At 37.5% G+C, this 23422-nt stretch overlaps 1 protein-coding gene across 1 annotated transcript in view; it reads left to right on the forward strand.

Annotated features, from left to right (window-relative positions):
• Positions 1-763: 763 nt before the first annotated feature.
• SLC27A6 (solute carrier family 27 member 6) overlaps positions 764-23422 on the forward strand; it is a 38002-nt gene continuing 15343 nt past the window's right edge. The window contains exons 1-4 of the mRNA XM_032676487.1: positions 764-1692; positions 10476-10682; positions 12457-12615; positions 13586-13710. Coding sequence (XP_032532378.1) covers positions 1179-1692; positions 10476-10682; positions 12457-12615; positions 13586-13710 — 1005 coding nt within the window. The 5' untranslated portion in view covers positions 764-1178. The remainder of the gene's footprint in view (positions 1693-10475; positions 10683-12456; positions 12616-13585; positions 13711-23422) is intronic.

A 23422-nucleotide genomic window follows, 5' to 3' on the forward strand; every position in this document is an offset into this window, starting at 1 on the left:
AACTTTAGAAGATTCCTAACTATTCAAAAGTGCACTCATATCCAGTAAAAAAATAAAATAAAATAATAATAAAAAAATACATTTACCACGGGCCACAGTTTTAAACTAAGTATCTTCTGATTTTTTTTTTTTGTGTGATGCACCAGAATCATGAATTCAAATTGTTTGTGATCAACACAAGGGCAGAAAATATGTCGCTCGTAATATATCCTCAGTTTATCGGGGTCCACATAACTCCAGACTCAGCTGCAATGAACCACTTCAGCACCACATTACGTGTCTCACCAAGGGCAAGGCAGGGGATAGCCCGGGATGGCAGGGGGGTTGAAGTACCGGCGGTCACAGGCCTAAGGAGCACCAGCAGGACCAGCACCCAGGTGTGCCTACTTCTCGCCAGCGGCACACAGAATCCCTTCAGCCCAAAGAATCAACTCGCAGAGTTCACGGACCCACGGCCTTGGCCCAGCCCTCCCTTCCCTGCTGGGCAGAACCGCTGCCGAGGGCATGTTGCGGCCCCGGGCTCGGTGCAGCACAGGCCTCCTCAGCCTCAGCCTCAGGCGGAGGAGCGGAGTGAGCGCGGGCGGGGCCGAGCCCCGGGCACCGGCGCGGTCACCGCGTCCCGGGGTGGAACGGGACCCACCTGCCCCGCACCCCGGCACCTCCCACCGCCCTCCCCGGGCCGCGGCCCCCGCGCCCGCTCCGTCCCGGGGCGAGGCTTCCTGCGCTCCCGGGAGCCACCCCCGGGCTGCGGCCGCCGGGCGGGGTGAGGGGAGATCGCGCCTTATGCAACCGGCTCAGGGAGCGGCCGCCGCCGCCCCGCCGGCAGCAGGAGCTCGGCGCTGTCCGTGACCGCCTTGGCGGACGGGGAGAAGGGCTCCGGCCGCGGCAGTGCCCGGGCAGCGCAGGAGCTCCCGCCCCGCCTGCCCGCGCCGCTCCCCCGGGCCGTGCCCAGGTGCCGGCGGCTGAGGCGGGCGGGCGGCTCCGGGCGGCGGGCGCGCCGTGCCCGGCTCTGCCGGGGCTGAGGGAGGGCGGCGGTCGCCGTCGGAACTCGGCTCCCCCTGCCCCGAGCGAGTGTTGGGGTGGCTGAGGGAGGAGAGGGCGGGAAGAGCCTCAGCCCGTGCCGGCCTTCGCCTCCGCGCCCCGGCCGGCCGTGTGCCCGGCGGCCCGGCTGCGTGGAGATGCGTGCCTGGGACGACCTTTACCCGCTCCCAGTGCCGCCGTCCTGGGTGCCGGGGGCTGCCGTCGGGATTCTCTCCTTGCACTTCATCCAGAAACTCCTCTTCCCGTACTTCTGGGCCGACCTGAGGTACCTGCTCAAAGTGGTGACCTATGGGCTGAGAGTGGAGATGTACCGGCTGCAAGGGAGGGTTGTCACCGTCCTGGACAAGTTTGTGAAGCTGGCAGAGAAGCAGCCCCACAAGCCGTTCCTCATCTACGAAGGGACGGTTCACTCCTACCAGGATGTGGACCGGAGGAGTAACAGGATAGCACAGGTCTTCCTGCAGCACGAGGCTCTGAAGAAGGGAGACACAGTGGCCTTGCTGATGGGCAACGAGCCGGACTTCATCCACGTGTGGTTCGGACTGGCCAAGCTGGGCTGCGTGGTGGCATTCCTCAACTTCAATGTCCGCCTCAGATCTCTCCTGCACTGTGTCAGTAGCTGTGAGCCCAAGATACTGGTTGTGGGAGCAGGTAGGGTGTATGCCTCATTCTTACATCCAAAGCTTTCAATGCCATGTCTCCTATGTATCTGTCCCTCCAGCTCCTTTATTGAAAACCTGATTTTCAGATGTTCACGGAATGAAAGAAACCCAGGGCTGGAAGGAGCTTCAAGAAATTATAAAATTTCAGCCTCTCAGGCAGAATCAAGTACATCCATGCCTTGGGGACACCCATTTAACCTTTTCTTAAAAAATGTGCATTACAGGAGAGTTTTCAACATCTAAGTACAGCCTGTTCCAAGTGTTTAATTGCTTAATTGTAGTTGCTTAGTGTGTCTCTAGAAATATTAAAATTAGCTGTTAGGAATAATTTTTCATTCCTCCTCAAACAGTCAGATTTAATCCTAGTGAAGTCCTGTACTTTATTCTCTTATACCATCTCCCCCGTCTTCCTGCTGATCAAAACCACTGCAAAACTAGAAGGCCTAAGCTCAGACTGTACAACCTCTTCTGTTCAACTGTTTGCAGAGGTATGATAGTTTTCCAGGAACTAAAGTTTTGAGAGTAGAGCACATAGAAGGTTGATTCATAATAACCAACTTAATGCTGGTGTTGGATTGTAGAAGAAATTGCTGTGTTTGAATAGGGGTAGAAGTGTGTGTTGTGTAAGTTTCCAGAGTATTACATTTTTATTAAATGCTTCAAAAGAATTTCAGATCTCAATGTAGGCATGCTGGGCATTATATGCTCAAATTTGGCTTCAGTTATAGAAATGTATGAACTTAAGACAGAGCCAAAACATAAACTTGCCACAGCGTTTATGATCAAGTGCAAGTGAGCCTGCAATGCTGAAAGATCACACAGAGCCTTGACATTTGGTTGGAGGAAAATATTTCCAAATATTTCATATTAATATTTTCCTGCCTCTCCAAAATTATTGTTTCAAGTCTACTTTGCCTTATTCTGTTTTTCAACTTCTTACCTTACTCCTGTTACATGGGTCATGGGATTTTGCATCCATGACAGCCAAATGGTGGAATTTCCTTCCATCTGTTCTCTGCTGCTACAAATATATGCTTTCAAAAATTTATTTAAGATTTTCATATTTTTTGATTATAAATCGTGTTATTCTGAATCTATATGGTAGACTGGTTTAAGATGCTTGGTAATTAAAACAACTGATGAAACAAAAATGAATTTAAATATAATCCCAACACACGATAACAAGGCTTCTGAAATGAAAGGTTTTTATTTTGCCCTCTTGCTTAGTTAAAAAAAACCAAACTTGTTTAGCCACCTCTCATGAATATGTGTTTTTGAGTGTATGGATTGAGGACTGGAATTAATGTTCAGGAACTTCTTGCTCATTGACTGTAGTGAAGGAAAAAGTTTGGATCAAAGCTTGTATCTAAGAGAAGTTTTTTATGTAAATGAGAGGTTACCTGATGAATGAAAGCACCATTTGCAAAGCAGGATCAGGATCCGTGTTTCTTCACTCTTAGTTTGCTACCAGCAGCTGATAGTAAGAGCAACTGTGCTGAACGAGGTTGTTCTGGGAGTCTTCCATTGCTCACAAAAAGAAGAGCTGTATGCAGACAGATAATAAAGCAGAGACACCAACAAATTAGTCTTTCAGCTGATATTTTACATTTTGGCCTTTTTACTTCATTAATGGGTTTTGGTCTCTGCCATAAGTTTGTCATCCCAGGAGCCTTCACAGTATTCTTCTTCTGAACTTTGAGACTCTTTTGTTTGTGTCTGTGAAAGAAGTTAAAGTTGTTAGCTCCTTGGTTATTGTCCACATCATATGGAAGCCTCTCCAGAGGAGTCCAGGTTTAGCAATTTAAGGTTTATACACTGTCCAGTGACTTTGAGGACGAACTCACATCACTCTTGAAAGAAACATATCGTACCTAATTACTATAGATAATAATTTCCCCTTAATGTTTATAAAAATTTCAGAGCAGCATTGAACGTTGAGGTTACACAATCAGTTACATAATTCTCAGAGGTCTGTTCATGCGTCCAGTGTTAGTGTGTGTTTCAAGGGATTCTTCCTTATCAAAAGGCATGACTTTCTTGTGCATTTTGCCCTTGTGGCCCCATTTTCACAGGAATGTGGATAGCTTGAACAAAATATTTACACTAAAACCAATCAACCTCTGGTCTAATATCTATCACTGCCATAGTCAGGCATCAATTTTGTCAACTAAGATTGTTTTTTAAATCAGACATTTGTATGTAATAGCAGTATTTCTGGATAGTGAAGTTCTAAATTTCAAAAATACGTAGGGTTTTCACCCTCCACAAGCAGATACAGGCCTGACTCAGCAATTCTATTTCTTGTAATAGTTACAAAACTATATTTTCAATATTATGGATGACCTTTGATGTTATGTATAGACTGCAGCACAGCAGAAATCATCCTCTTAACAATTTGACTGCTAACTGCTCAGCAAGATCAAATTTGCTCTAGAAATTCTTGTCTGTAATGGCACATTCAAATCTACTTAATATTCAGGTTCCATTTGTGCTGAGGGGAACCTTCCACCTTTGCCTGCTATCTGAAACAGTTCCCACAGACAACTGTTCTTTGCTAAATCTTCCCTGCTCAGAATGGTGATGTAGCCTCCCTTTGTGTGAGATGATTGCACCTTGCAGCTTCCTTTAGTACCTCTCGTAATTTTCAAAAATGCTTTTATTTTTTACAAATGTGATATTTCTGTACAAATAGGCTGGATACTATTTATGGTGGCATTTTCTTCCATTGCCCTGGCCCGTTTTTGATACTTGCCTCTTGCAAGGTCATTCTCTTTAACCAAATTTGTGCTCTTCACTATTGCTATGTGCCTGCGTATTTTTCAGACATTTCAGTTTGCTAACCCCATCCAGTTAGTATCATCTTGTCTTTGCTTCAGCACTTGGAATCAGACTTTCTTCTGGTCTGACAATTTACTGACATTTTGATTGCTGTTTCTATCCTTAGATGTGAGCGTTCCAGTAGCATTTAAGTTTTGTGGGTTTGATTTTGATTTAAGGTATTCTGTGAACGCTGCAATTGAATGCTTTATTCTTAAGCCTCAGATACATTATAAAAACTTCAAAATTTTTCTGTCTTGTTATTTCTTATATGACATGGCTGTCTCTAAAAGGCTGATTTTCTTTCTATGACAGCAATATTCTTTTAATTAATTTAGCACAATCTAGTAAACCTTTTTTTTTTCTTCTCATCCAGCCTCTGACTAAAAAGTGAATACAGATCTTGTGATTTGCCAATATTTAGTCTTTCTGTTCCTTTCCATTATTTCCATTTGCCTTTGAGTCAGAGAGAGTTTTTTTTCTTTTAACTACTCTCCCTTGTCTGCTGTGTTCCCAGAGCATTTAGCTCTTGCATTAATTTGTTACTAAACATTGTCACTCTCTGTTCCCAGAAACACTCTCTACCACCACTCCCATTCTGGGGAATGTTTCTTGAAAGAGATTGAGAAGTTGGACTTTAAAATGGCATTTTTAATAAAACACGTAGTTAACTAACTTGAAAATAAATGAGGAACTTGTAAAAGAGAAAGAAACAAGCTGAATACTCCTCTCTTTACCAGCCAACCAGCATTAGCTTGCTCTAACAGCAATCTGACCTCTTCAAAAGGTGTTTGTCCTTATTACAGTTGTTACCAGATCGTGCCACCCTTAATTTTTTAAAAGCTGCTGCTTAAACAGAGGAGTAAGGTACTGCTTAAAAAGAAGACACCTTTTGAGGCACTGGGTCCTTCCTGGGGACTATTTCTGTTGATTGAAGTCTTGCTTGAAGAAGGAATTACATTGTATCTTTTGTATCGTTGTCTCTACTGCAGAGTAGCAGAAGTACTATTAAACAACACTTACAGTCCAGTGACCCATCAGAAACGCACAAGCGGAATTTGTTTGCTGGCACTTTTCTAGCGTGTTCCTGCTTGGAAGAGTTCAGCCCGGAGTAGGACACCCCACATCGCCATCACGGTTTCCTGTGCAAGGATTCAGCTGTTGAAGGATTGCATTCTAAACTCCATGAGATTGATTTGTATCAGTCCTGAAAACAAAGGCTGTTTAGGGAGTGCACATGCACATGAACACGTGTGGGCAGCGTGCTCTGCGTGGGTCTGCTTTGGGGGGGGGACTGGACCAAGATGACCTCCAGAGGTACCTTCTATCCACAGCCATCCTGTGATTTTTGCAGTTCTGTACAGAAGCACATCTCCCAGCTGTACAGCATTTTCCTGGCCAGGAATCCTTACTCTTGAGGCACTAGCAATGCTTTCTGCTGCTGCTGAACGAGGCAGAAGTGTGTCTACATCCTCGAGAAAGAGACTAAACAAAATATTTTTTTTGGTATTTGTAAGTTAAGGTCATACAGTGTTACATACAAGTAGATGTATCACCTCTCATGTTAGTCACTGAGTGAAAAAAAGAATGTATTTCATCAAAGCCACCTTTTCTTATCTATATGGAATAAGAAACTATTAGGACCTAAACATTTAGGGCAAGGGAACTACAGAAGGCCTGTGGGAGACATGCTTACCCTCCTCGGTTAGACATCATATCTCTCTGATTACTTGTTCTTAGTTTATGTCTTGTCCCAGATGGTCTTGGAGCGGAAAAAAAATGGGCCAACTGTGATTCACAAGGTGGTTTATGTTTTATTACCTTTACTGCTTTCGGTGGCATTTCAAGATACCAGCACTGATCTCGAGCCACATCTGACTCTTCTGTTATTATGACTTTGTGAGAAGCTGTGCCGAGTGTAACAAGTCACTTGGGGGATCAAGTACAAGTAAAAATTATTTTCCAAGGCCAGACAGTGTGGGGAAGAGTTTGGACTTGCCACAGCTTCCTGAGCATATCAGCCAGGGCACACATCAAAGTTTTGTAAGAACCATTTCATACAGCTTTCTTTCTGAGTAACTTTCTGTTCAGTACAAGTTGATCTCATAATCTGATGTATTCCTTTCATCAGTGTGGGACTGTGTCCTTGCCAAAAGCCTGCATTGTTTCTTTGCTAGAAAATAACATAAAAAACCTTTGTGCAACTTGAAGCCTAGGTTGCTAGTTGAAAACGTATTTTCCTTGCTTTCTCAAAAGATGTAACTGAGTTATGTATTCATGTGAGTAAAATGTAACAGTTTCTCAAACTTTTGTTGAATAATGAACTGCTTTAAAAGCAAGAGGAAAAGAAAAGCAAAAAAAAATGGAGAAGCATTCAAGATCAATTCCAGATATTTTTGTCCCAGAGGAGCCAAATAATTAGCAAAGAGTGAATATTTGTATACAAACTATGTAACTAACACAGAGAGAACTTTACACACTTCATATAAGCAGCCGTTTCTTCCAAATCAAGTGACCCAAAACCTGAATATACTTTCATAGTATAAAAAGTAAACAAGTACTGGAGAGAAACCACAAGTTTAAATAGCTGGATTGCTTTACTGTAATTACTTTCGTATATGACAAAGTGCACATACCAGGTACCTCTAGAAATAATCGAATTATAGTTCTTCCAAGAGGGCTGTTTCTTCTTGACAGGTGAACAGGACAATATGCAAAGACTAGAGAGACCTTCACAATGTCTGGCACAGAAGCTCTTTTGTGGAATGAAACACTCATGGAACAAAATGTCAGTTGACTATCATTAGAATTACTGTTTGGAAATATGTTAGCACAACTGAGAGTTATCTTCAAACACTGCGTTTCTTCTGTGTTCCAGAAGTAACTTTCAGCTTCTGGCACTTTGAATATAGCTGTTTTAAATTGCCTTTTTTATTCAGGAGATAATTTATTGTTTCTGCTGTTCTCTGCTATCTACCAAGAGATTTCTTTCAAGACAACATTCACTTTACAAGCTGTTCACATATTGTTACACATACTAGATTCCTAAGCACAGAAGAAAAATTCTGCTGTGGAATCATTTAATAGCTCAATAGTAGTAAAAAAAACCCAAGAACCTTAGGTTCTAAGAGTGAATGTTTAGAGAAAAAATAAGCAGTGTGCATGTTTAATTTGAAGATTGATCTTAACTATTTTGGGTAAATATATTTCAGTCTACTAAAAGAGAGCTGTGTCCTCATGTCATTCTTGAATCTGAAATGATTGTGTCTGTAGGGTTGCAATTAATAGTTGCCATCTTTCTCCCTTCGAACCAAGAAAAGGAGGAAAAAGAAAAAGAAGAGGTAGGTCCTCTTCTTTTTGACAGACTTGCACTTCGTGTTACTCAAATACAAAAAGAACTTGGTGCACATGTTATCTAGAACTTCTTAGTACTAAAACATTAGAAAAGTTTTTGATTTCATGTCATGCAGCACTAAACAAAAATATTTTCCGTAGACAAGTTAGGAGTTGGTAGGTAATACATCTTTATCTTCATTTCTAAAAATGCTAAAAGCAAAACAATTAAGGAAATGAAAGTTGGAATGAATTTAGCCATCAAAAATAAGGAAGTGCTGCAATGATCCCTTTGGTTTCTGTGGTACTTAAACAGGATGGTATTTGGTGAGATTTGGGTTTTTTGGCTGTATCTTTTGTGATTAAATGATAGGTGAAATTTCATTTACAAGTACAGTTTAGTTACATGGGATAATTCTTCACGATGAGTTTTACTGGGCAGTTTTTCCTCAATATTTGTACATCACGTCTGTTACCTGGTAAGGACACCAGACAGGATAAAGAGCCAAGTCTAGTTCAAATAATTACAGAAAGCTGGAAGAGCTGAGTTGTTCTTAGCAGTCCTGAACACCTTTGCTGGTATTGTAGCTGGAGACAGTGTACTAATGAAGAATGGCAGACAATGCTGTATTCTTTTACTGTTTTTGAGAACAGAAATGGAGAGTTCAGCCACTTCTAACACTTGTGTTTCTTTTGCTAGGTTCTCAGCCTAACTTGCACCTACATAAACAATCCTTAATATATTTAAGAGACACATTAGAAGGTCATAAGTATATAGTTATTCTGTCACACTTAGTTTATGAATAGCTATTCAGAAATAGTACTATTGTATTTTCGTATTTGTTGGTTGAAAAACATACTGTAATTCTATTATAAGACAAGACAGAGTTAACATGCCAATGAACTTTGACATTCAGTACATCAGGTTTCCTGCAGTTAATACTATTGTCTTTAACATTATTTTTTATTCACATTTTTTCATTTCATTGCCATGTATAATAGAAGGGAACTGTGCTCCAATGATTCAAACAGGAGATCATCTATATTTTCGACTTTTAAAATTATTTGTGTGATTCCTTCTTGAAACCATTCTACAGCACAAGGAAGTTAGAACATAAAAATTTTAATGTTGCACTGTGTCAGATCTATTTTTTCAACGTTCATAGAATGTTTAGAATATTTAAAACCTGTCCTCTGTAGGCTTTATGTTTGTAAGACATGTTTAGTTAATGATAGTAGACTATACCTCTGTAATAGAAATACAGATTATTATGTTATTAATTAAAATATATACAGCAGTCTGCCATTAGGAAAGTAGTTCTCTGAAAGTTTAAAAATCTTCAGTTATTCTGGTGTAAAATAGATGCATTCCATTTTTGGTATCCATATTTAATATTAGTGAAATGAACTTGGAGTTGACATCAGGCTTTCAAATGCTGGCTCTGGCAATGCCACATTGTGAGACCTGTCAGCTTTATTTGTTTATTCATCTATAAAAACTGAGATAATAACACAAATTTATACCCACGGGAATATTTGCAAGATTAATTGGATTGACTGAGATGTATCAAGGCAGTTAAGTGTAAATGAGTTCTACTGAGAGCAGTGTTACTCCTACTCTTGCCATGTTTCGTGGATTAGTACTTCAAAGACTGTGCAGTCTTCTGAGAAAGTGACATTATAAAAATGCTTCAAAATATAAATAGCAGATGTATTAAGGATTTGTCTTTCTATATATTTCCTCTTTTTTTTTTTTAAATCTGGGAATCTCTCTCATTTCTTTCCTGATAAGGCAACAAAATAAATTTTAGTTAGACTGCTGGTTTTATTTTGTAAAGAAAAGTATGTATTTATATATAGATAAAGGCCAGTAGAAGGAGTGGCTTTCAGTAAATTAACATGATATTTTCAGAAAATAACATTGTCTGATGTGCCCAAAGTCAAATTCATTAAGGTTTTTAAAACACTCAAAGTGCTACATAAATAGCCACATGGCTCTTTAGCACTGAATTAGCATTCTTTAGCACTCTATTAGTCTGAATAAACCACGGGCCTGTATCATATTTCTATTCTGTGAAATTCAGGCATGATATAGTAAATTATGTTCGTAAACTAATTTGTAAATTAGTTTCTCTGTGTGTATATTTGTTTTCAAAATAGTCACTTCTGCACTTTTGAAAAAAAATAATGGGAGATTGCTGTTCCAAGGAAACCTACACTGTAATTACCAGTTTGAATATAATTGCCTTGCATCTTTAATGGATTTCTTCATGGTTTATTTGAAGTTGAAGCTCAACCACACTTCATTCTGGTCTTAGCAATGACTAAGGGTTATCTAATATCATGTGGGAAGTAGGAGTTAGTAATCAAGGCTCACAATTTTGCCTCGAGGGCTAGTTGACAATTAGACTATGTGGGGTCAGTAGTATTTTTAGCACATTATACCCTGTTTTCAGTGCATTTTCATTCTAGTTTGTAATTTTTTTATTGCATCTATTTATATCGATGGAGGTTACTTTAATTTCTCTTTCTACTATCAAAACTCTTAAAAGGAAAAATACTTTTTTCTCTAGTTTAGTGAAGACATAATGGGAGTAACATTATTTCATGTTAATTTTTAAGATTTGCTTGGGACACTGGAGGAAATTCTTCCTAACCTTCAAAAAGATGTCAGTGTCTGGATAATGACCAAAGACTCCACTCTTCCAAGTGTGCACACCCTTTTAGACAAAATAGAAGCTGCATCTGAAGACCCTGTTCCAGTTAATCGATGCTCTGCCAACAACCTCAAGTCAGCTGTTTTATATATATTTACTTCAGGAACAACAGGTACATGTCTGCTGAAAAGGTCTATGTTTTCCTTCAACTTTCACCCAGAAACTTGATTTTTTTGAAAGTGTATCTTTTAATAGCAGAATGTCATATTTCTCATCTAGAAGCTTTATTATAGAAAACAAGAGTGTTTCTTGTCAGTAACTCTATTCAGTGGTGTATGGGTTTCTCTTCTTTTTTTTTTTTTCCTGCCAAATTGTGCAAATACTGTGAGAGGCTTTGCCTCTCATTACTTCACAGCTAAATTGTTTGTAAAACATTGCTTTTTTTGTCAGGTAACAATCATAAGAAATATTATTTTGTGGTCACATAGGTCTGCCTAGCTAAAACACCTAAGATTTTACCTAGAACTTTAAAAAACAATCTTGAAGCAAGCAAAGAGACATTTGTTTTTCTTTCGTTAAGTCATGTCTTATGCAAGTCACGGTAGAGACAGAAAATAGGATTAAGTTATAGCCTTTTAGTTTAGAAACAGATGTCTGAATTTGTTAGCAGTGCTCCAGCAGCTAAGAAGCTAAGACTTAAAAACACCTGATCACTGAAAAGCAGAGCGATGTTGTTGAGCAGATAGACTTTCCCATTCAATTGAACACAACAGTTTTAGCAACAAGAAGATTTTAAATGAATATGTGGTTTATAGCTTGGTTCCTTCATGCAAACAATTTATTTTCTTTTTTTGGGAAAAATTAGTAAATAGGAACACCAGTCAAAAAAAATATTAGGATGTTATAAATATTGTCAAGAGGTGAGGTTATGTTTATAATACCACTAATATAAATATGGTTGAGCTTGCTGGTCAAAAGCAAGGAGTTAAAATTAGCTAAAAAATAATACAGAATTATCCAGGTAGTATGTTTTTGTTGTTATGACTGCATTCAGAATATCTGTGTGAAGTCTCAAATTTCAGTTATGTAGGATTTAATGTATTTTTGAATCCTCGTATGCATCACATTAGTTTACATTGAATTTCTACTATGTACCACGTAACTAAACAGTAGCTTTGCTAGAATAGGTGAGAAAACTTTATGAACCATTAAATTTTTTTGAAAAATTGGACAGCTCTCACTGTTCATCAGCAGCCTGACTCAGCCTGAAATTTGTGAATGTGAGTAGCCCAAGAAGCCCTTGCAGGAGAGTCTGCATGTTGCTGAACAGAAATGCTGGGCTGAACCTGAAGAAAACTCAAAAAAGAAGAACCTAACTGGAGTGGACTTTTCACTGGATTTTTTTTTTTTTTTTTAATTCTACATAGTCTTCATAGAGTTCTAAAACAAATGGGAAGATGTGGATGCATGATTCTTGGATAAGCACCCACTACTTCATGTAGATCCCATATCATTCTAATTTACCTTACAATCACTATGACTTGTGCCTGAACAAGATCTGGTGTGATGCCTCTTTATATTAAACAAAGTCCATATGCAGAGTAAATAGTTTTTCCACTTTGTTGGCTCTATATAATTCGATAGCAGACAAACCATGGAGTTTCTTTTTGTTTCCACCTGTTTGAATTGACTTGACATCTGACTAAATAGTAAACAGATGGGGTTACAAACTGGCTTATCTTTATGTGTAGAGAACAAACATGCAATACTGTATTAAACAAACAGTTGTCTGTTTATGGCCATCTAAACAGATAGCTGAAAATTTGGTTGCAGAACAAATAATTGATTCTTTTATGATTTTAGAGACTTGAACACAGGAGAAAAAAACCCCAACAACTGAGTTCTCTTTAAGAGAAATTATGCATTGTTTTGTGTTTCTATTACAGGTCTTCCAAAGGCTGCAGTCATCAGTCACATGCAGGTTCTCAAAGGAGCTGCTGGACTGTGGGCTTTTGGTGCTACTGCAGAAGACATAATTTATATTACTCTGCCTCTTTATCACAGTGCAGCATCTCTTCTTGGCATCGGTGGATGCATTGAACTGGGTACATCTTGTTTAATTTAATTGTGTTGTTAATATAGAATTAATTAATATAAAAGTGTATAAACCATTTAGGTTCATTGCCACTAGGAAAACTGATGCTTTGCTGAAATTAAATGAATAGTCTTTTTTTTGGAATAGCTATGTATTTGTTTTGGGGAGAATGTTATAATAACAAAGGATCTCTACAAGAAGGTCTCTTCATGAAGAAGAACTAGTTAGAGTGATTTGTGTCATGAATGCCTGTACTTTCTTTTATATTTTGGTAAAAATGAAGTTAAGGACATCTGCAATATACTGACAATGTGTACAGTGCATTGGTATCTGTACAGAAATAAAATGTATTTCTGTGAACTTAAAAACCTGACAAATACATTTTCAGTAAACGTTCATCTTTTCCATATACCATTAGATGAAATATAACTCTTTTTCATTTAATTTGTGCACTGTTTTGTCATGGACAATAAAGTACATGTTTTACTGAGACAATCTGTCCTTAATGATTCTCTTATAGGAGATTTCTTTGGAACTTCATGGCAAGTATTTCTTGTTTCCTTACACATCAAGGACAAGTCAGAGCAAGGGAAAGATCATTGTAATACGGATTAATTCTGTCTGAATCTGCATTGCTGAATACTTTCTTTAAAAGTGAGGTTTCAGTGATATCCAAATGATTTGTTAATCAGGCTGAATTTTCTGAGTATTTTCAGTTAAACTCTTTTAAATAATGTTACAACACCGACAATGAGAAGCTCTCTTCTTGTTTTCAAGCTCTTGTCTATTTTTTTACTGTCTTAGCCAGGAGGCTGGTTTCCTTCTTTGTCTACCAGGTTTCAAATAAAACAGCTTAAGTACCACCTAATTCTCTAAACAAGGCTGTTCTTAATTCCTCCGATGTTCTGTTTTGTAGAACCAGTGAACATAGCTGCTACACAGAGAAATCACTTCATTTCCTTTTCTACTGTTTCATAAAGGTGCAACCTGTGTGTTAAAAAAGAAGTTTTCAGCCAGTCAGTTTTGGAGTGACTGCAGAAAGTACAACGTGACTGTCATCCAGTACATTGGAGAACTTTGCCGTTACCTTTGCAATCAGCCAGTGGTAAGTGGAATCAAAGTGATGGCTATTTGTCTGTAAGTGATGTGTAAGTTTATCCTTCTTCCTGTGGGTATGTTAAAAGGGGAACAAAATTGTATTGGAAATGTCCCCCTGCCCTTCTTTTTATGTGATGTTCTTCAAAAATTTGGGGATCTGTAGGGGGCTTAATAAAAATAATGGCTTGAGTCACAAAGATGTACTAAAAGAAAACATTTTGAGATTAGAAACTGATTCAGTATCATTTGGGGAAAAAAATGTTATTTTACAGAGTTTCACAAGGTAAGTTCAGAAAACCAGGATTACTGTCCAGTGTCTTTTCTGAATTTTCGAAACTTTGTTTCTTGGCACCTGAGTGTATCAGAGGTCTCACATTTTGTAGTTCATGTTTTAGCACTGTGGAATGCCTTGTGGAATGTGCATTTTCTGAGACCATCTAAACCATATTTTAAAATTTGGAAGGGATTTGGTCTAGGTTAGCAGCTTTTGGTTCCAATGCAAAAATGTTTGCCTTTTGTTCCACTGAGAAAGCCATTCTAGACGACAAATCCAGTTTTGTTACAGTGACATTCCTCTCTGAAATACTTCTTTTCCCTTGGCAGTTAGTGGTGTGATGGTTTACTGACATGATACCAAGTACAAAGTATACTGAACCTGTAGCAATTACCACATACAGCTGACTCAGGCTAACTGAATTAACTTTTGATCTGGCTATTTTCTGGTATATTTCTGTACCTACTGGTTGATGATAGAGAGAGCCCAAGATGTTTAGGCTAAACCAAGTGCCTAAAATTTGTTAGAATTCACTCAAGACAAATAGAATAATACAGATGGAATGAATATAACTTGTTGCATAGCAAATCCAACTGACTTTCTATCCTAAATGTGTCAAAATGAACATGCAAAAAACATTAATCATCCAGTGTAAACTAAAATTCCTCTTGCTGGCAACTTCCATCCATTTATGAGCTGTGGGTTGTCCTGTTGTTTTTCAGTAATAAATCCTAAATGTTACCTCTTACATTATCCTACTGAGTTAAACATTTTAATAAATTACCCAATTATTATTTAAACAGATTTTATTTTGAATATTAAATAAAAATAAATAACACCCTCCAAATGCCTGTAGAACATTAAGCAAAAGGAACCGTGTCCTCTCTTAATTTAACCAAATGTTTAAGAGAACATAAAGTGATTTGTGAAAATGTACAGAAGTTAGATGCAATGCAGCTGTTATCTCATTGATCAGCCTCCCTTTGCCTCTACCCTAATATCATTTTGTTATTTCAAAAAAAAATAATCAGTGGTTTATTTCCTTTTCAGTGAATTTTATTAAAGTGACTCATGTCTTACGAAAACGTGCCAGTAAATCAAATTACTTAATCTGAAAATTATTTTCTAATCCAAGTCCTCATTTTACAGTTTTCCAGAATAACATCCTCCTTAAGCAGTATTCTAAAATAAGAGAATGCAAATCAGTCTTGTTTTCCAGTAGAATAATAATTTGCATTAATATTTGAAGTTGCTGACCAAAGAATGGAAAAGGTCATTGGATTTCTTTTCCCTCTGGAAATTTTTCAGAAGAATGTTTAAGCAATGTAGGGGTGGGTCATAGACCCTACTGCACTGTACATGCATGCCTCAGTGAAGTGGAAGTTCTTGAATTAAAGAGAGCATGACTAATGTCTCAGTGACCACCACTGACTGCAGTGGAAAACCAGGATAGTAATACCTTTCATTATCTGGGTTTTTGTTGTTGTTGTGTTTTTTTGTTTTTTTGTTTTGTTATGCTGTGGTTTTGGTTTTTTTGTGGTGGCTTTTTATTATTATTGTTATTATTATTTAATTATTTTATTTTATTTTTATTTGTTTGTTTTTTGAACTTTATAGTAAAATAAACAAAAAATTATAGGACAACAAAAAATCAAGTTAAAGGCCATAAGGAAAATCAAGACATATGAGAGACATGTGTTTTTGTTTTTTCACTCCTATTTATCCTGTTCAGTATCTTAAAGCAAGAATGTTAGATTAATATACTTCATTTCTGAAACAAACTCTCTCATTTTTAAATCCTTACCAAGCCATCATGAAGTTAAAGCAGTTTTAAGTTTTTCCAATAAAGTTATTTATACCATCATTAACTATTTATGTACTAAATACTGTGGTGATACAGTCATTAACTCTCTATTAACTATGTAACTATTCTATTTGTTATTTTATGTGCATACTTCCTAGGAGCTGGCATGTTCAAACTCTTTCTTCTGTGAGGCTACAGGGTTTGTTTTTTTTTTGGTTTGCTAACTTGCTAAACCTTCTCAAGAAAAATTAAAATTATAAAATTAATCAGTTTAACAGCTAGATACCTGAAGAAAAACAGTAAGTATTTGTCATGGTAAAACTGGAAGAGAAACATGTTCGCACAAATAAGTAGAAGGTTGTAAAATATGTTATGCAATCCATTCTTAGTTTTCAAGTAGGTAAAATAATTTGCCGAGTTGGATTCTCTCTTTAAGCCTCATTAATGTAGAAGTACTGTACAGGCTAGCAGCATGAGAAAGATATGACAAGTACAAGTTCTAAAGTTCTGTGAAAATGATATGTGGGCAGCATTTTCATGGTTAGAGCACTATAAAGCCCTTCTAATCAACATAGTTTAAACCATAGCAATTACCCTATGTTCCTTATTTGGGTTTTTTAACACTAAACTTGAAATAAATAGTATATTTCTTACAGCTGGAGTCCACACTGTGGCTTCTTATTTCGTAGATTTTGAATTAAACTTTGGGCAAGTCTGTGTGGTAGCATATAGACTCCTGGCTGAGCTTCGTTATTGGTTTTGTCTTGTTTGATCATTTTGCCTCCCACTCACATCTGCAACAGCTCTTGAACACTCTTGCAGTAGAATTTTTCTGAAGCTGTTCTGCATGCATTTTGGTTTAGTAATCTGATGTCTGGAAAGAACATTTGTTAGAAAAGGAAGTTGTCTTTCTTCTTTAAGCACAAGTACAAAGACATTGCATTATGTGACCTTTATAGATTTTGCTGGGCTCCTAAGTGAGTAATCCTCATGCCTGCCCTCATCCAAACTCTTCTTTGCAGTATTTTGGTCATAGTGAAAGTACAAGAACCAGCATTGATGGCTAATAGCCATAAGTAGCTACAAAATGGGTCCTGCTCTAAGATACTAGCATTACTACTCCAGTGAAAAAGAATATTCAGAAAATTAATAACCTGGTCTTGCTGGATGACATTGTTCAAAGTCTCTATTAAAAATGATTAAAAAAATTACAGAAGTATGGCATAGCAGAGCTCCCTATATCCTCTCTCAGCAAAAGCCTTGGAAATACTTCTCTACTTATCTGTGGATATATTTTCCTCAGAAGCTTGCACCTAATTTAAAATCTAACATTTCAAGTGTAAACAAAATCTTCTAAAGGCACTTGCAGATATATTTCAAATTTTATCTCATGATCTATTTAAATAATGCATTGCATCCTGAAGCTTTTGGAAAGATAGAAATGGTAATTCAGCATCTCTTTCCTTCTTTTCTGGGTTAACTCTCTGTTTAAAACCGGAGTGCGCTTCTCCTTGTGTACAAAGTCCGTTTCACAAATAATTATATCATTGCTTAGAATTTCCCACCCAGCATCTGTCCTGCTTTATGTCCACTTGGAACTGAGCCAGTGTTATCCTTCGTCATCAGTAACATTTTCTATTTCCCTGGGGTAACCTCGAGTGTCTAAGACCGCGTATATCAGCTTTCAGACTAAGTTTTGATAAGCTGAAGCAAGGCAGTCTCTCTACTGGATACAGTTCGGCCAAGGGTTCTTTGGATGGGATTAAGCTCTCTGAAGTGACTTTAGAAAAGATGCTTAAGGATTTATTTTGTTAAAACTCTTCTGTGTTAGAACAATAGTAATTCCCAGGGAACTACTACAAGGAACGCAGTGCTACCGGGATAAGGAAACAGAATGAACGTTTGTTTTCCTGCAGTTGACTCAAGTGTTGTGGGAAGGAGTGTAAGAATGGGGTTTATGCATGTTGGATAGCACTGTCTCTCACCTAGAAACAGGCTTCTTTGAAGGAAAGATATTTGACAGTCACATAGACAAGGAAAAATTAGTCAGCCTGCACTTCTCTACAATGGAGGTTTGACTTGAAATCACATTTTATTCCCCATTAAAGTTTAGCTCAAATTACGTTCAGTACTGGAAATTGTTCTTTCTGACATCCTTAAAATGTGGAGTGGAAATTTGTCAACACCATTGCGGGTTTTCAGTGTAAACATTTTATTGAATACCCCAAACCAGTAATGTTACATATTTACAGACAACCACATCTGTATATTCCATTAATAATCTCTACATGTCATTACAGTTTAATTTACTGGGGGGAATTTTGCAATTTATTTATTCGTCTACTAAACTGTCCCTTAAAAAAAATTAGCAACCATTTACATATGTCATAAGCAGACATATTTCTTAATCCAAGTTGTTACAGAATTAACAGTACCTTAAATGAGAATTGAACAGTGTTTGTACATTCTGTCAGGGAAAATGGAACTTTTAAATTAAGAGCATATTCAGCACATCCGAAATTGAAGCTTAGAAATGGACCTGAGATTTGGAAACTTGCATTTACTTCAATCCAGACTACATCAGTTGATCAATTGATCTTATAAAACTAACAAACTTTGTCTGTGCTTTCAACTGCCTTAACTACAACAACAGCATTGTTTTTTAAAAGTGGCTTTAAAAAGAGATTATAAACCTGTCTAGTTTGACTACTCCCTAGTGATACTTAAATGTACTGGCATACTTCTCTTGGACTCCATCAACATGAAATCCGTCTGTTTTCTCATTCTTCTCCCTAATAATGGTAAAGGTTTTCAGATGTTTTTTGTGAAAAAGTCTTCTGTAATGTTTGTAGAGCTTCTTTGGCCTTAGAAAGCGTTAGTTTTTCCTATCCAAAACACCCCTGAAGACTAGATGCAATGTCAACTACTGTTTGTAGCATGGTGGCTCAAGACTTTTCTGTCTTTAAGACTCATTGGTCACACAACTTTGACCAATTTCCTTACCTCCACCTTCCAGTTTTTCCTAGATACTAAACTAGTGGAGTCATGCAGAAAATGTCCTGGTAATCACAGTCGTGCTTCAACAAAGGGAAGATTCATATTGCTCACAGAATACTGTGTGCAATATGACATGCAAGAAATAATCAGTGCATGCTTTAGTTCTCTGAATTGACCTTTGAAAAGTTTTGTGTAATTTGTTTTGATTAGTGTGCTCCAGGGGCAATAACCAAAAGTACAAAAATCTACTTCATATTAATGGGTGGAACACAAGACAAAGGTGACTTTTTTTTGTTGGTAGATATTTTCTGAGGAAATGGAAGCTAAATAAAACCTTTCTATGAGAAGAGCTAAAGGAAGAAAGCTTCTTTTAGAGCCTAATCCCATTAGATTATCAGGAGATTGATTAATAGAAATGTGGTGAGAGTGAGCTGTGCTAAACAGCAAGCAACCACTTTCAGATTTAGAAGGATGTGTCCTGTTCCTACAATTCCAGTTTCTTTCTTATGGTGCATCTCTTTTCTACACTTCCTGTTTTCTTTTATTTGTATTTTTAAGTTTGGGTATATGTTTTGCGCAAACAATCTAGTTGCAGTTTATAATTAGGCATTACAGAAAAGTGAAGGTAGATATGCATCTTGAAGTATTTATTACACCTGTAACAGTAGGATATCTCCCACATAGTCTAATAAACTACCTAATGCCCCTTTTTCAGGGCTAGCATGTCAACAGAGGACTGGTGAACATGTTGTTACATCCATTTTTTGTAAATACATGAATGCAAATCCTGTGTCATCAGTCTTATCATATTTTACATTTAACACCTGTTTGTATTTCTCAGGCCCTGAGATTGCTTTCAGTTTCATCAAGGCCATGGTACAGACATTTCATACCTCCTTTTCTTGAATTGTCTTTGCTTCTCTCTATTTGGCTTTTCCTTTGGCAGAAACAGTAAAAGTAGGACAATGAACACATCTTCTTGTATTATTTTAAAGCAGCTGCTAAGCACATTTTTATACAGCTGCAGTCATGAATCCTTCCTGGACCAGTAGTACACTGTTGATAGCACTCTAAAAGGCTTTTATCAACAACTTAATCACATAGATAGTCCAAGTAGTTTACAAAGAACACTTATGGAGGAAAGACTAGTAGATGAAAAATTCCAAGTATGTGGTATTTAATGTCATAAGGCAGATCCTGACTTGTCAATTAATTAATATACAAAAGAAACAAGCACACAAAATGGAGACATACAGTGTCAGAAATGATTTATGATGTATGCAGATGTTTGGCACATAGTTCAAAGAACCCAGCAGAATGAATGGAAGAGAAAACCAGGTGTACTGCAGGAACAGTTCTTGCTTATTGATGGACTGATTTCAATGCAAAAAAGGCGTTGAAACAATATTTCACCCTTACTGTTAGAAAGAAGTGAATGTAGACTGAACCCCCCATTTTATTTCAGAATCAGCCTGTAAGAAAACAAAATCATAGTGCAGGAAAATAAATAAATGGACATTTTAAAAACCTTTGGAAAGATGTTACCATGTTCTGTTATTCTAAAATCCATTGTCCTAGTTATCTGTAGAGAGCTATTAATTGCATTCAGAAACACAAAACATGGTCAAATTATCACAGGACACACACTGTTTAACTTATTGGTGACAGCTTACCAGGGCAAGGCACTGAGTCCTTTGTAAATGAGGTATTGTGAGGAAACACAGCTTTTAGTGTAGGAAGTGTTAACTTGGTACTGTGCTTTTGCAGCAGGCTAAGAATATGCATGCAGACAATTGCTGCAGACCAGCTGTTGCTGAGTATCTGGCCGACGTGCCACAGCTCCTTCAGGTGTCAAGACCGGCACAGGGATAGCAAAGCTTATCTCCCAGGAGACATGTGTACTAGGCGACCCCTTGGAATTCCTCCTACTCCTCTAATTCTATCAATCGTACCAAAAAGAAGCTAGGTGATGAAATGCCATCTGAACATGGCAGAACTTCAAAGCATGACTATTTGGTCTAGTCAGTTTAAAGCGTAAGTTCCTGCATAGTTATTTTATTTCTTTTTCCATTAGGACAGCCTAAGCCTGCATCACTCAACCATGTTTCTACAGTTTGTTGGAGCTGTCATCCCTTTTCCTCCCCTTACCTTACCTGTAGCATTTTATTTACTGCCTAAATACTCAGCCACAGTGCCCATGGATACCAAAATGCCTGCCCTAGGTCTGGACTCTGGCAGTAATCTGGACAATAATACATGTGAAGATGCAGTTCACCTTCTATTGAAAGTTAGTTACGTGTAAAGCTAACATGAATTAATGTCATATATTAGTTGTGAAAAATTTTAGATAAAAATAGGTAAAATATAGCTGTACTGATTTAGTTACATGTAAAACTAATGTGAGTAAAACTCACTGCTTGAAGTTTCCCTCATCGTAACAATTTTCTTCGTACTTATTAAACCTGCTTGGAGATTAAATTACATATAATTTCCATTCTTACAGTTGAAAGACTGCTAAATGAATGACAGTTTTAATGTCTTCTCCAGAAATCCCTGAAGTACTCTTCAGGGAGTCTTATATCAACAGATAGGTACAACTGTGTGAAGCTGACTAAGTCACAACTACGGCAGTTGCAGCAATGCAATATAACAGAAAACTTACAGTAGCTGTGAAAAAGGGAATTACTGCCCTCCCTTTTAGGAAAATTTGCCTTCTGTGATCAAGTTCTTGGTGACATCATATACCTTCTGTGTATTTTTGCAAAAGGAATGAGCATCCCTGTCTAAAGTGAGGCAGTGGTCATGCGTTGTGTTGTTGATGTTGTTGATAGGTGTTAACACTGCAACCAAAGCAGGATGCTGACCTGTCAGGTCTACTCTGCATGTTTTCCACTAGAGAAACTACTTTGTACTGTATTAATATAAACCAGACAAAGCAACATGAAGAATTGAAATTACTGCACTTATAAATAATGAGGTATTTGTTCTTTTGGGGAAAAAAACAAATTTCTAGTTCATCCTACTTTGTTTTTCAGCAAACAGCTGTCTTTTATTTTTCTTAAAATAATAGAAGAAAAATCACCTTTTTATTAGCTTTGTCTCTAGAGGTTTTAAATGTTCCTAGCCTGGTGAAAGTCTCAATTACTGTGTGTGTGTGTATAAGCACATGTTTGTCTCTTCTGTTCATTGTGGAACAAAGGATTTCCTTGAAAGTATCTCTTGAGCTATTTTTTATATTTTAGCAGAGGCATTATATTTGAATAACACAGAAGCATCAGCAAGGGATAACTGCAGTTCAGCTACAGTCATGTTCATTTCAGTTTAGCATTGAAACTGCAAGGAAAATTCAAAAGTTTTAAGTTCAGCTGACAGAATATCCTAAAAATGGTGAACAATTTTTTTGGGGAAAAAAAGAGTCAAAAGCTTTCCTCATTAAATTCAAAGTAACACTGAAACACTTTCTCTTAAAAAATAGGAATATCTTTGTTATGACTTCGAATGTGTAATATAACAGACATTATTTCAAGCATATGAAAACCTACACTGTTGCATTGTGATATTGTATCTGAAGATAAAAAAAAAAACCAACCAAAAACCAAACAAACAGCAACAAACAAACCACTTTGTTCCAGGCTATGTCCATGTCAGATTCATTTTGCTATGTAATGCAGCACTTGTTAATAACGATTTAGCAGGAAGTCAGTGAAGTCTGTGCTTCTGTGTTTAGAAATTACTTTCACATCTAAAATAAGACAGAAGAAGGGAAGGGAAAAAGGAAGAAATGTGTTATTGTAAAAACAGAATGGTTAGTGACCAAGGGAGGCTGGTGAGTGACGTAGTTTCGAGGTAAAATTGCAGGATAGTGCCTCGGATTGTAATGTGCCAAAAGCTGTTTGCACCTAGTGAAACAGGTGCATTCTTTGCTGAATTCCAGCAAGAGGACTTAATTTGCAGAAGGAAGATTCTGAAGTTCAACAAATAAACTGTTTCTCTTTCTATGAGTTACTGGTTTTGAAGAAGAAAGAAAAAAACTTAGTTGGTCTTTGTGATTTTTTCTGTTGGTCTTTGTGCTTCTAGTTTTTGTTATAGAAGTCAAAATTTACATTCTCTTGAAAAATTTGATTTGTCCAAGACATAATCCTCTGAGGATTGTCTATGTACTTAGAAGAAGCTTTACTGCTTTTAACAGCCAAAATATTTAAAAGATTCCTGTTTCACTCAGCTGACCAGATCTCTTCACAAAAATAATTAGCTGTGCTTCTATGTGAGATTAAAGATGCTAAAATGGATTTTTACTATAGAAACATAACTAATTCATACTGGATTAGAGTCGGGGGGGGGAGGGAAACTAGAAATAGAAGAATAGAAAATAGTGAGTTTTTCCTGTGATATATATATGTGAACCTGTATATATCTGTATATCTATAGAAACATATATGTGTAAAGAATGTGAATATGTGCATATGTGTGCATTTGTATATAGAGAGGTGTTTGCATACATATATACATAGGTGTACATAGAGAGATATATATGTGTACATAGATAGAGCTATATACAGACAGTGATGCAGTACCAGAGTGCTATGCAGTTCTAAAGCTGTGTGGTAACAAACTGTACCTATATTTATTTTGTGCCATCTCACT

The sequence above is a fragment of the Chiroxiphia lanceolata genome, chromosome Z (assembly GCF_009829145.1).
Source record: "Chiroxiphia lanceolata isolate bChiLan1 chromosome Z, bChiLan1.pri, whole genome shotgun sequence".
NCBI classification, from domain to species: Eukaryota; Metazoa; Chordata; class Aves; order Passeriformes; family Pipridae; genus Chiroxiphia; species Chiroxiphia lanceolata.